The sequence below is a fragment of the Bos indicus genome, chromosome 5 (assembly GCF_029378745.1).
Source record: "Bos indicus isolate NIAB-ARS_2022 breed Sahiwal x Tharparkar chromosome 5, NIAB-ARS_B.indTharparkar_mat_pri_1.0, whole genome shotgun sequence".
In the NCBI taxonomy this organism is placed as follows: Eukaryota; Metazoa; Chordata; class Mammalia; order Artiodactyla; family Bovidae; genus Bos; species Bos indicus.
The window spans coordinates 67,530,683-67,543,378 of record NC_091764.1 but is presented as its reverse complement, the minus strand read 5'-3'; the positions used below and the strand labels follow the sequence as shown (position 1 = coordinate 67,543,378).

The 12,696-nt window shown below is 46.7% G+C and overlaps 2 protein-coding genes across 2 annotated transcripts in view; both read left to right on the top strand.

Moving 5' to 3' along the window:
* Nucleotides 1–1,941, top strand: part of LOC109558511 (putative tetratricopeptide repeat protein 41) — a 92,173-nt gene extending 90,232 nt beyond the window's left edge. The window contains 3 exon segments of the mRNA XM_070789634.1: nucleotides 872–1,001; nucleotides 1,093–1,738; nucleotides 1,740–1,941. Of these exon segments, the coding sequence (XP_070645735.1) occupies nucleotides 872–1,001; nucleotides 1,093–1,738; nucleotides 1,740–1,826 (863 nt within the window). The 3' untranslated portion in view covers nucleotides 1,827–1,941.
* A 1,683-nt stretch (nucleotides 1,942–3,624) lies between these two features.
* Nucleotides 3,625–12,696, top strand: part of NT5DC3 (5'-nucleotidase domain containing 3) — a 71,098-nt gene continuing 62,026 nt past the window's right edge. The window contains exon 1 of the mRNA XM_019961197.2: nucleotides 3,625–3,905. Within this exon, the coding sequence (XP_019816756.2) occupies nucleotides 3,704–3,905 (202 nt within the window). The 5' untranslated portion in view covers nucleotides 3,625–3,703. The remainder of the gene's footprint in view (nucleotides 3,906–12,696) is intronic.

Sequence of the window (12,696 nt, the reverse complement as noted above, 5' to 3'; positions counted from 1 at the left end):
GACATTCCCGTACATAAGTAAAAGTCACTCAGTTGTGTCTGACTCTGTGATCCCATGGACTGTAGCCCACTAGGCTCTGTCCATGGAATTCTCCAGGCCAGAATACTGCAGTGGGTTGCCTTTCCCTTTTCCAGGGGATCTTCCCAGCCCAGGGATCAAACCCAGGTCTCCCGCATGCTGGTGGATCCTTTACTGTCTGAGCCACCAGGGGAAGTTCTTGCTTGCTTAGTGGCTCAGTCCTGTCCTACTCTTCCAAGACCCTTTGGACTGTAGCCCGCCAGACTCTTCTGTCCATAGGACTTTTAAGGCAAGGATACTGGTGTGGGGTGCCATTTCTTTCTCCAGGGGATCTTCCTGACCCAGGGATTGAACCTGCATCTCCTGTGTCTCCTGTATTGCAGGCAGATTCTTTACCTGCTGAGCCACTGGGAATTATCAAACACAGGAAATTTAACCATTACACAAGACTGTTATCTTACGTACAGTTCATATGCAAATATTCCAGAGTGTCCCATTAAATGTTCCTTATAGCTGTTTACTTTTTGATCCAGAATTCTGTTGAGGATCTTCCATTGCATTTGGTTGCCTTCTTTAGTTAAGAACATTTTAGTAGGACTTGTTTTGCCTTTCACTGACATTGATATCTTTGAAGAGCCTAGGTCAGTTTTTACCCTCCCCTCCCTGTCCCATATGTCTTGAATTTGTATCTGATTGTTTTCTGATATTAGACTCAGGTTAAACGTTTTTGGCAAAAATACTACAATAGGTAATGTTCCAGTGCCACTTTTAAGAATACTTTTTATTCTCTTTTAAATGTTTGAAGCCAGGAGTCTTTTAAAAATTTCTAATATTCTCATTTTCAAATATCTAGCAGGTCAGTTACTGGTAAGTGACTCCTGTCATCAAGTCATGATGGAGGCTGTGGGCTATTTGTACAAATCACTTGATTTAAGGGCCACCTACCTCGGATATTCTCATTCATCGATCCCTGGGATCCTACAGTGAGTTTCTGTTCTGTGTCTCAACAAGAAGTATACTTCAGGTTATTCTTGTCCTGTAAATGACCTCTTGACAACTTTCATTCCTTTGCAGCCTTCTAAGGGAAATTGAGCGGACTCGGGGTAGGAGATATTGGCCTCAAGGTTTGAGCCAGCAGTCTTCTGAAGGTCCTAGGCATGGTGCCTCATTTTTGGAGCACTTGCTTAAATTAAACTATCACAGTGCTCAGAGTTCAGACACGGTGAGCTCAGCAATGTGCACCAAAGCAGATAAGCTACAGGGGGCTAAAAGCTTGGACTTGGTGGCTGAGACAATTTCAGATAAATCAAAACATGCTTCAGGACAAGGAAAAAAGCTCTTGAGACCCATTGTTTCCATTTCGGCTGTGGAAAAGACTCGATGGAAGACACAGAGTAATGTTGAAATATGGAATGGCCCGGAAAAAGCAGCAGTGAAGAAAAAGAAAGATTATTCCTCTAAAACTTTACCTTTGGGTAAAATGGATGGTGTAGTAAAGCTTTCATGGCAACGGATTTTGTCAGCTAAAAGTGAGAGTGAAAAAGGCCTAATTAATGCAAATTACCAGCATCCCCTGGTAGAGTCTCTTAGCGCAAATAATCCCTGGAAATCTGTATCTGAGCTCATCTCAGAGAAGTGGCTTTTTCATAGCCCAGATTACAGTTCAGTTTCTCACAAGTGTTTTTTGCAGAGAAGATCTCAGTTTGAAACAAAGTTGATGGAAGACCTCAAATGATACTAATAAAGATTTTCATGGGCTCTTCTGTGTAACTTTTTTCTACTTGTCATTATTTAGAATTCTTCCATGAGATATTTTCTGGTGATAATCAAGGTCGGGGGATTTTATTTTTATTTTTTAGCCCCTTGAAATATTGTAACTGACTGTAGCTAAAAAGAACACTTTTTAAGTCATTCATATTTCTGTGGTAAGTAGAAAACTGTTGATATCACAGGGTTCCATATCTAAAAATATGTGGAGATAATGTTTCTAAAGTTCTAATTGTGTTACTTTTACTATCATTTGTCTATGAATTTATGAATTAATGTTTCATGTACACAAAATTTATAATTGCTGTCACTGCATCTCTTAAGTAACATAAGGAAAGACATAAATTGGAATAAACTAAAACCATAAAGTTAGTTTAAAGTACTAGAGTCCACAGATTTGATACCTTATCTATCTTAAACATTTTAATTGCCTCTCATTTTATCGGTGATTTGTAAGATATTACCTGTTAACTGCTGAGGATTAATTATTGACTTCCTTCTTGCTTATCACCCAGCGAAATCCTATTACATTAGGAATCCAAGTGAAAGAATGGGCTTAGCTGTGCGACTTTAACAGCACTATTGCACTTAACCTCAGTTTCATCACTTAGAAGATGGGAGAAATTATAGTGCCAACTTTTTAGGATTTCTGAGAGGACTGCATGAGAAAATGCACATTGCAAGCCTTCAGTGAATAGTAATTACTGTCTGTCACGATCTAGCCCAGAGCCCACCTTTTCCCATGAAAACAATTGATCCCCTCAGCCCACAACTTAAGCATACAGGAATGCTTTGGGTTATTTGTCTTAAATCGTGCCCCACCTATGTCACAGGTGGTAGTGTGGTCTGCTTTGCACTGCACTGAAACCCCGGGTAGCTCGGCGAGCCCTCGCAGTCCAGGGATTCTCAGTTGGGTTCTGGGTGGGCCGCATCAGACTTTCCCGCAGGGGCCAAGTCTGATTCAGTTGACACTGAAACGTCGTGTCGTGAGGTTTACTGTTTATTTGGCTTTGGTGGAACCGTAACGCACACAACAGGTGCAGACTTGTAGGTCTGAGAGAAGACCCATCCACCGCGCCGTGCGAGCGTTTGCTGGAGCAGGGGGACTGATGTCCCGAGGGCTTCCCTCGCGAGCCAGAAATCTTGTGTGTTGGGGGGCGGGGGGCACTGGCCTGCCAGGCTATGCAGCGGGGGGGGGGGGGGGGGGGGGGGGTGTCCGTCAGGCGCATCGGCCTACGTGTGGGACCTGGGCCCAGATGCTGGCTCCTCGGTGGCACCGGAAGGATCCAAGCCAGGGACGCGGGACCTCCCAGACCCGTCCCCACGATCCAGGGGAGGTCCAGGCCGTGGAGGTCATAAATGCAGAGAGGTCGCCTCCTGGAGTCAGGGCCAGAGGCGTGCTGTCCGTACAGCCAGGGTCGGGGGACAGTCACAGGAAGGTGCTGCGGGGTCGGCATGAGGCGCCGGGATCCCGACTCGTGGTCCAGGGCCAGCAAAGAGTCACTCCATTTCATGTGACCTCGGCTGATGGGACGTTCACGCTACCGCACAGCCACCTCTGTGCGTCACACGATCAAGAAGTGACTGTAGCATGTTTCGCTAGTGGTCTCGGGTGTCTGGAAGCTGCTGCCCTGCCTGGCGAAATACGTCCTGCCCCAGGACACCCCACCCAGGCCCCGCCCCAGCCCGCCCCTCCAGGACTCCGCCCCACCCAGGTCCCGGCCCGGCCCGGCCCGGCCCTCCAGGACTCCGGCCCGCCCCTTCAGGACTCCGCCCCAACTGAGGCCCCGCCCCCGCGGCGGCCGGAGGGGCGGGCCGCGCCGCCACGTGCTCAGACGCAGGGACCGCCCGCCCGCTGGGCAGAGCGCCGGCGGAGCACCGGCCTTGGGGCACCACTCGCGGCCGGGCGGCGGCAGGCATGGCCACGGCGGCGGTAACAGCGGCGGCTCGTGGAGCCGGTGCAAGGGCAGTGACCGCCCTGCGGGATGGTTGCCGGACTGCGGCCCGGGGGCGGTCGCGCACGGGCCCCACACGGCCCTTGTGCACAGCACCTGGGACCGCCCCGGACATGAAGCGCTACCTATGGGAGCGCTACCGGGAGGCGAAGAGGAGCACGGAAGGTGAGTGGGGTTGCGGCCCCCGAGCCCTCTGGACGTGTGGGGTCCCTCTCCGCCGGGCTGGGGCGCCAGGTACCGTCCCACGCGGCCATCCGGGAAGCCGGCACCCTCGGAGCCGCGAGGTCCGCTGCTGACCGCCAGACCCCACCTCCCCATCCTCACCCTCGGTCGTCCCCAACCAAAACCGCGGGCGACAACGCCTCTGCAGTGCGATTCCGGGAAACGCGGAAAAACGCGCCTGCAGAGAAACTTTACAACTCTTGCCTTTCTCCTGTCGGGAAAGCCTCTTTAAAAATTCCTGAGATTTTTTTAGCCAGAAATCCACATCGAAAGCGCTTTGGACCCTCCTGGGGGGTTCCACGCACATCTTTTGGGAGACGGTCACCGCCACGCATCGTTAGGTATTGTTATTAATAAACAGCAATAATAGTAACCGCCGGAGTCCAGCAGGCGGCGAGTTACCCTGGATTCCGGCTGCTGGGCAGGTGCCCAGGGTCCGGAGGCTGGTTTATCTTCCTTCTTTGTTTTAGAGGATAGGGTAAGATTTGCCGTACTTGTAATAAGAGGGATCCAGGTTGGGAGTGTCCCGAGTTATCTACTAACTTCAGCGAGGAGGTGTTCCAGGGCGTGACCTCTTTGTGGTCAGAAAATGAACAGAAAATGAGCTTGATTTGATTGTTGGTAAGGGAAACACGGATAATAGAAAGAAGACCCAGTAAATACTAATATCAGACACATAAATTGTGTCCCGGAATTCTTCCCCATACCTAGGAAGGAGGTGCCACATCCTCATCCTATAGATGAGAGAGGCCAGACTCAAGTTTAAGAAACCTGGCCAAGGTGCAGTCTTCATCTTGAGTCTGTCTCAGGCCCACAGCCATTGTCCTGTTTCCCGCCTGCCTTGCAGTAGCAGCTCATCATTTGGGAACTGGTGTAAAGGGCCAATGATAATCCATGCGTGCTGCTTTTTCAGGGAGGATTTAGAATAGAAATTTTTGTACTCATATTTTGTGTGTGTGTGTGTTGGGGCGGGGGGATGTGTGCTAGTGGAGATGGCAGAGAGAGGGAGAAAATATTTAGTGGAGAGAACATTTTGTAGAATCACATTTTCCATCTTTTGTCCAGAAGTCATGAAAGAACACAAGATAATTTTCTGAGGGAACTCAAAGTGACCAGCAGTGCAAAATTCTGTGAAATAGGGTTTGTTGTCTTAGTTTTCCTTTGCTCAGAGTTTAATTTTGCATGGATTTTTGAGGTGGTGTGGGTGGCAAGAAGATTGGCTTTTGAGACATTGAGAATTGCAGATCTTAAGTGAAAGGAATATAAAAGATCATCAAGCCTGATGGGTAGGCAAGACTTTTTAATTGAAGTTTTCAGTTGTGATAATTGTATCCTGTGCAGTTGTAAGAATTAATACAGGGAGATCTAGCATAACCTTTAACCTGTTTCTCCCACTGGCAACATTTTGCAAAATAACAGCACAGTATCACAACCAGTGTATCAACATTGATACAACCCACAGATCTTATTCAGAATCTCCTAGTTTTACTCTACTTATGAGTGTGTATTTCGTTCTACACAGTTTTATCACATGCAGGTTCGTGTATTCAGCATGGGTCAAGATACGGAACAGTTCGCTACAAGGTTGCTCCTAGTTTTTGATCATGACAGATAAATAAAGCACCTGTAAACCTTTGTGTACAGGTTTTTGTGTGAACACGTTTTCATTTCTCTAAATGCCATTGTTTGGTTGAATGGCAGTTGTGTGTTTTATATGACACTGCCGCTGCTAAGTCGCTTCAGTCGTGTCCGACTCTGTACGACCCCATAGATGGCAGCCCACCAGGCTCCGCTGTCCCTGGGATTCTCCAGGCAAGAACAGTGGAGTGGGTTGCCATTTCCTTCTCCAGTGCATGAAAGGAAAAGTGAAAGTGAAGTTGCCCAGTCATGTCTGGCTCTTTGCAACCCCATGGACTGCAGCCTACCAGGCTCCTCTGTCCATGGGATTTTCCAGGCAAGAGTACTGGAGTGGGGTGCCATTGCCTTCTCTGTTATGTGACACTACAGGCAAAATTTTTGCCATTCCGATTTTACAGACAAGGTTTGCTGCTGTAGATTGTGACTCTGGGGACATCACAAAGCTCCAGTTTCCTTATCTGTAAAATGGGGATGGATGCTGGTTGTGCCCACACCAGAGGGCTGTGGTGAGGAATGAGTGGGTCCATCATGAAAGGTATTTAGAACAGTGCCTGGTGAATGAAATTCCCTGGCAGCTTAGCTGGTAAAGAATCCACCTGCAATGCAGGAGACCCTGGGTTGATTCCTGGGTTGGGAAGATCCTCTAGAGAAGGGATAGCCTACCCACTCCAGTATCTTGGGCTTCCCTGGTGGCTCATCTGGTAAAGAATCTGCTTGGGGAAACTGAGGTCAGAGAAAAGGAACTTAACACCAGAGCTAACAAATCTCAAAATCTCCTCAAGTTGACCTACTCCAGATCCCCTGGGATTATCCCACACCAAAGCCCAACTCTGGCCTGAATCTGATCTTTATCACTCAATCCTCCAGCTCTCATTTGCCAGTGAAAGTTGCTCAGTCGTGTCTGACTCTTTGTGACCCCATGGACTATACAGTCCATGGAATTCTCCAAGCCAGAATACTAGAGGGGGTAGCTGTTGCCTTCTCCAGGGGATCTCAACCCAGGGATTGAACCCAGGTCTCCTGCAAAGCAGGCAGATTCTTTACCAGCTGAGAAGCCCAGGAATACTGGAGTGGGGATAAAGCGAGGATTTTTAGAGTAGGCTTGGCAGACACTCAGGGGATAGTAGCTCTTGTGGCTAGTTAGTAAATAACTCAGTCTTAGTCATGCTTAGTAAACTGTGGAGATGGGCTAGTTAGCACTAGGGTCTATGTCTCCTTTTGTTTAGCGGAGCACCATATGTGGCGTTGAACAAGTCACCTAATCTCTTTAGTCGTCTTTCTATAGAATGAGGCCGCTGGAGTAAATAATATGTGAGCTTTTTCAGTGTTACAGGTCTGTGAATAATATTCAGGGTCCTGTCTTCACCTCCCAGCATGTGCCCACGTGGTCCCTGTCTCACCACAGAGGACACAGGGACTTTCTTCCTTCACCCTGTCTGGGTCTGCACCACCACTTTAGCTGAAGTCTGTACATGTGCCCAACTTGCATTCATTCACCAAGCATTTGTATTCACCAGACATTTATTACGCAGGTAGCAGTGGGCTTAGGGCTTCCCTGGTGGCTCAGAGGTAAAGCCTCTACCTGCAGGGAAACCTGGGTTTGATCCCTGGGTCAGGAAGATCCCCTGGAGAAGGAAATGGCAACCCACTCCAGTACTCTTTCCTGGAAAATTCCGTTGGCTACAATCCATGGGGTTGCAAAGAGTCGGACACGTCTGAGCGACTTCACTTTTACTTTTTACTTTCAGTGGGCTTAAAAGCTATTGATTTCATAGATGGACAGGACTGAGTGGGAGGGGCCCTTAGGGGCTGAGCATCTGCTGGGGCCAAGGGAGGAGGACCCAATTTGTACGGATGGGGAAGTTGGTAAACGGATAAGTGTCGGTCCAGCTTGGGGAAGATATTAATAAATAACCGGCCCCAGGGGATATGCAGGAAATGCTTGACACTGTGTGTGTATAGAAGTAAAGACTCAGAGGAGATACTGATGTTCATACAAAAACCTACCCCCTGATCCCCCCATCCCCCTAGTTTACTAGAGGACAAAATTTTATTTTCTCCCTTCCTGATTATTGCTTTCTGGTGTTTGATCTCTTGCCTTAATTGGAAAATCCTTTCAGGTGTCTTCTCTTTGAAGAGACTCCCAGAATGAAGCCTGCTTGGGGAGGAGATGATTTTTACCCTTAGTTTTACTCTTTCTCTCCCACCCTCCTTTTCCCCCCCAAATTAAAAAAGACTATTGTTTAGATCGGTTTTAGATTTACAGGAAAATTGCATGTTTCTGTAAACCTCATGACTATGGGATGGTGATATTGCGATTTTTTAAAATCAGAAATATGGCGCAGAGCTTCTAAACCCTTGGAATTTCCTAAGTACACAGATGGATAAAGGTATCCTTTGTTATATTAATTAGGTGACTTTTGGAGTACTCCTAGGCAACCAAGGAGGGGGGCCTGGTTGCCAGGGGGACCTAGCCCTGTGATTGGAGACTTAGCACTTATGTCTTCTAGTCCCCCTACTCCTCAGGGAGGGAGAGGGGCTGGAGAATGAATGGATCACCAGTGGCCAATGATTCAATCATTGCCCTTGTAATGAAGACTCCATAAATGCCTGCGTAATGAAGACGACTCCAAAAATGTCTCCATAAAAACCCAGAAGGACAGGTTCTGAGGGCTTCTGGGTGACAAATGTATCTAAAAGATTCTGCACCCAATTCAGATATGCGTTTTTCCCCAGGCCACCAATTCTTGGACACATCTGAGTGTCCTTCCACACAGATCACTCCTGACACCTGCTGGGGAAAGCGTCGGATCCTCCAAGGGTTCAGTCCTACAGGACTGCCATGGAGATTCATGTGGGGAGAGTGGTACATCCATTGAGGACATGGAAATTCCTTGTGCTGTCTACAAACTTTGCCCTGTGCATCTCTTCCATCGGGCTCTGCCTGGGTTGTATCCCTTTACAGTAAACCAGCGATCTAGAAAGTAAAATGTTTCCCTGAGGTCTGTGAGCCACTCTAGTCAATTACTTGAACCTGAGGAGTAGCCAGTGGACCCTCCCATCTATCGCCGGCCTGTCAGAGGCGCAGGTGACCACCAGCACTGGTGATTGAAGTTGGGCTGGGGTGGTCTTGTAGGAATGAGCCTTTAACCTATAGGGTCTGACGCTCTCTGCAGGAGGTGTCAGAAGTGAGTTGTCTTGTAGGACACCCTGTTGTGTCCACGCATTAGTGGCCTGGGGAAAAAACTCACACCTGAGTTGGGTATAAAATGAGTACATTTGTCACAGTTAACCAATACTGATCCATGGTCAGTATGTATCAGTGTTAAGCAAAGTCCCGGTTTAGTTGAGAATTCCTTAATGTTTAAGCTAGTTTCCTTTTCTCCACCAGGATCCCATCCAGAATAGCACACTGCATTTACTTACCATGTCTCCTTGGGCCCCTCTTGGCTGTGACAGTGGCTCAGTTTCCCTGTTTACCATCACCTTGACAGTTTTGAGGAATACTGGTCACATACCTTGTAGGATGTCCCTCACTTGGAATTTGTTCTTTTTTTTTTTTTTAAACTTGAGATTTCTGGACATGTAATAGTTATGTATCTGAAGTCAAACTCAGCCTGAAGAAAAGGTTCTTTGTATCGTTAGGAAAAGAAATGCTAGTTCATTTCCTTTTTGGTTACCTCTAGCAAAAATTTCCTATAGAATTATGGCTCTCACCTGGAGCAAGGGAGGGGGGATTTTGACTCCCAGTGGATGTTTGGCAGTATCAGAAAACATTTTTAATTGTCGAAACTGGGAGAAAGAGGGTGATGTTGGCCTCCGGCCGGGGTCGGGGAGGGGGAGTGGGGAGGCCAGAGATGCTGCTAAACATCCTACAAAGTATAGTACACCCTCCCCCAGGAACCATCAAGCTCCAGGTTTCAATAGTGCCAAGACTGAGAAACCTTGTCCTAAAATGGTGAAAGTCTGAGAAATCACTGTGTGACTGTAATTTAAAGATATGAATATACCTGTGTGTGGTCTGTTATTTTCAGTTATTTATATGTTGTGTGTGACTTCTTTGAACTTAAGCCTGGGTGTCCCTGTGTGCTGATCAGATAATTATCCTGTCCTGTTAGGTACAGGATGGAACGTTCCTGTGCCTTCAAGAGAAGTTACTCCAGCTGTACAGTTGGGTAGCCTGGTGGATTTTCCCCCTGCAGAGGTCATCTCAGAGCTTGGTTTATTTAGAATGTTTGGCTACTTGGCCAGGGCTACTAAGGATATTAAGTTGTGGAAAGAAGTGTGGGGATTAGTACAAAGTGTTAGAAGAAGCTCTTCAGTTCAGTTCAGTAGCTCAGTCCTGTCCGACTCTTTGCGACCCCATGAATTGCAGCATGCCAGGCCTCCCTGTCCATCACCAACTCCTGGAGTTTACCCAAACTCACGTTCATTGAGTCGGTAATGCCATCCAGCCATCTCATCCTCTGTCATCCCCTTCTCCTGCCCCCAATCCTTCCCAGCATCAGGGTCTTTTCCAATGAGTCAACTCTTCTCATGAAGTGGCCAAAGTATTGGAGTTTCAGCTTCAGCATCAGTCCTTCCAGTGAACACTCAGGACTGGTCTCCTTTAGGATGGACTGGTTGGATCTCTTTGCACTCCAGGGGACCCTCAAGAGTCTTCTCCAACACCACAGTTCAAAAGCATCAATTCTTCGGTGCTCAGCTTTCTTCACAGTCCAACTCTCACATCTATACATGACTAATGGAAAAACCATAGCCTTGACTAGATGGACCTTTGTTGGCACAGTAATGTCTCTGCTTTTTAATATGCTATCTAGGTTGGTCATAACTTTCCTTCCAAGGAGTAAGCGTCTTTGAATTTCATGGCTGCAATCACCGTCTGTAGTGATTTTGGAGCCCCCAAAAATAAAGTCAGCCACTGTTTCCACTGTTTCCCCATCTATTTCCCATGAAGTGATGGGACCAGATGCCATGATCATAGTTTTCTGAATGTTGAGCTTTAAGCCAACTTTTTCACTCTCCTCTTTCACTTTCATCAAAAGGCTCTTTAGTTCTTCACTTTCTGCCATAAGGGTGGTGTCATCTGCATATCTGAGGTTATTGATATTTCTCCTGGCAATCTTGATTCCAGCTTGTGCTTCTTCCAGCCCAGAGTTTCTCATGATGTACTCTGCATATAAGTTAAATAAGCAGGGTGACAATATACAGCCTTGACGTACTCCTTTTCCTATTTGGAACCAATCTGTTGTTCCATGTCTAGTTCTAACTGTTGCTTCCTGACCTGCATATAGGTTTCTCAAGAGGCAGGTCAGGTGTCTGGTATTCCCATCTCTTGAAGAATTTTCCACAGTTTATTGTGATTCACACAGTCAAAGGCTTTGGCATAGTCAATAAAGCATAAATAGATGTTTTTCTGGAACTCTCTTGCTTGTTCGATGATCCAGTGGATGTTGGCAATTTGATCTCCGGTTCCTCTGCCTTTTCTAAAACCAGCTTGAACATCTGGAAGTTCATGGTTCATGTATTGCTGAAGCCTGGCTTGGAGAATTTTGAGCATTACTTTACTAGCATGTGAGATGAGTCCAATTGTGCGATAGTTTGAGCATTCTTTGGCATTGCCTTTCTTTGGGATTGGAATGAAAATGGACCTTTCCCAGTCCTGTGGCCACTGCTGAGTTTTCCAAATTTGCTGGCATATTGAGTGCAGCACTTTCACAGCATCATCTTCCAGGATTTGAAATAGCTCAACTGGAATTCCATCACCTCCACTAGCTTTGTTCGTAGTGATGCTTTCTAAGGCCCACTTGACTTCACATTCCAGGATGTCTGGCTCTAGGTGAGTGATCACACCATCGTGATTATCTGGGTCGTGAAGATCTTTTTTGTACAGTTCTGTGTATTCTTGCCATCTCTTCTTAATATCTTCTGCTTCTGTTAGGTCCGTACCATTTCTGTCTTTTATCGAGCACATCTTTGCATGAAATATTCCCTTGGTATCTCTAATTTCTTGAAGAGATCTCTAGTTTTTTCCATTCTGTTGTTTTCCTTTATTTCTGAGCTCTTAAAGGGTATGAAAGGATTTATTCAGAGTTCTTGGTTGATGTTTAGTGAGGACTGTGTGTAGCTCAATGGTGTAAGCTTAGTGTGTATAGAATAAGCACAAAATGCCAATCCTTCCCTGGAGGAACTTCAGTGGGTTAAAGAGATACCTGTAAGATAATTGAAACATTAGGCCAGTGATTCTCAGAGTGGGTTCCACCGTCTCCTGAGAGATGTGATTAAAGAAATGTGCAAAATGTGTGTTAAAGGAGCTTCTTTACAGATAGGCTTATCAGAACTAGTGAATCAGAGCCTTTAAAATTCATGACGCTCCAAGAAGGAGGATGAAGGTTTAGTACTTCCCAAGTGAATCTTACCATAGTACTCCCTTTCTGGAGGTAATGGTCCAAAATAGAAGTTCTAAAGACTACTTTAGGGGGTGAAAGGAGATAAAATACAAAATGGAGATAAAAATAACTTTATTGCCAGTCTTCGAAGGTCAGTAGAATTAAACGTATTTATTGTTTCGGTAGTTCTCAGACTTGATGGGCATACCAGAATCATGTGGGAGCTCGGTTAAAAATGGAGATTTCGAGGCCCTAGCCCCAGGTATTCTGATTCAGTAGGTGTGGAGCCAGGGAATCTGTATTTTTACAAACTGGATTTGGAAACCAATCCTTAGCTGAGCTCTTGAAGACAAGCGCAAACACAGACATGCTCTGCATTTTAAAGTTCGTTTGGGTTCTGGCTTTCAGCAGTTTGGTAGACTAGATGTTGTTGATGGTCTCAGAACCCTTTCGGTACAGGATGTTGCTGTTGTTCAGTTGCTCGGTTGTGTCTGACTCTTTTGCGACCCCGTGGACTATAGTCTGCCAGGCTCCTCTGTCGAGATATCCCAGGCAGGAATACTGGAGTGGGTTGCCATTTCCTTCTCCAGGGGATCTTCCCAACCCAGGGATCGAACCTGTATCTCCTGCTTTGGCAGGTGGGTTCTTTACCACTGAGCTGCCAGGGAAGCCCATGGTTCGGGACACTGACATGCAATGAAAAATAC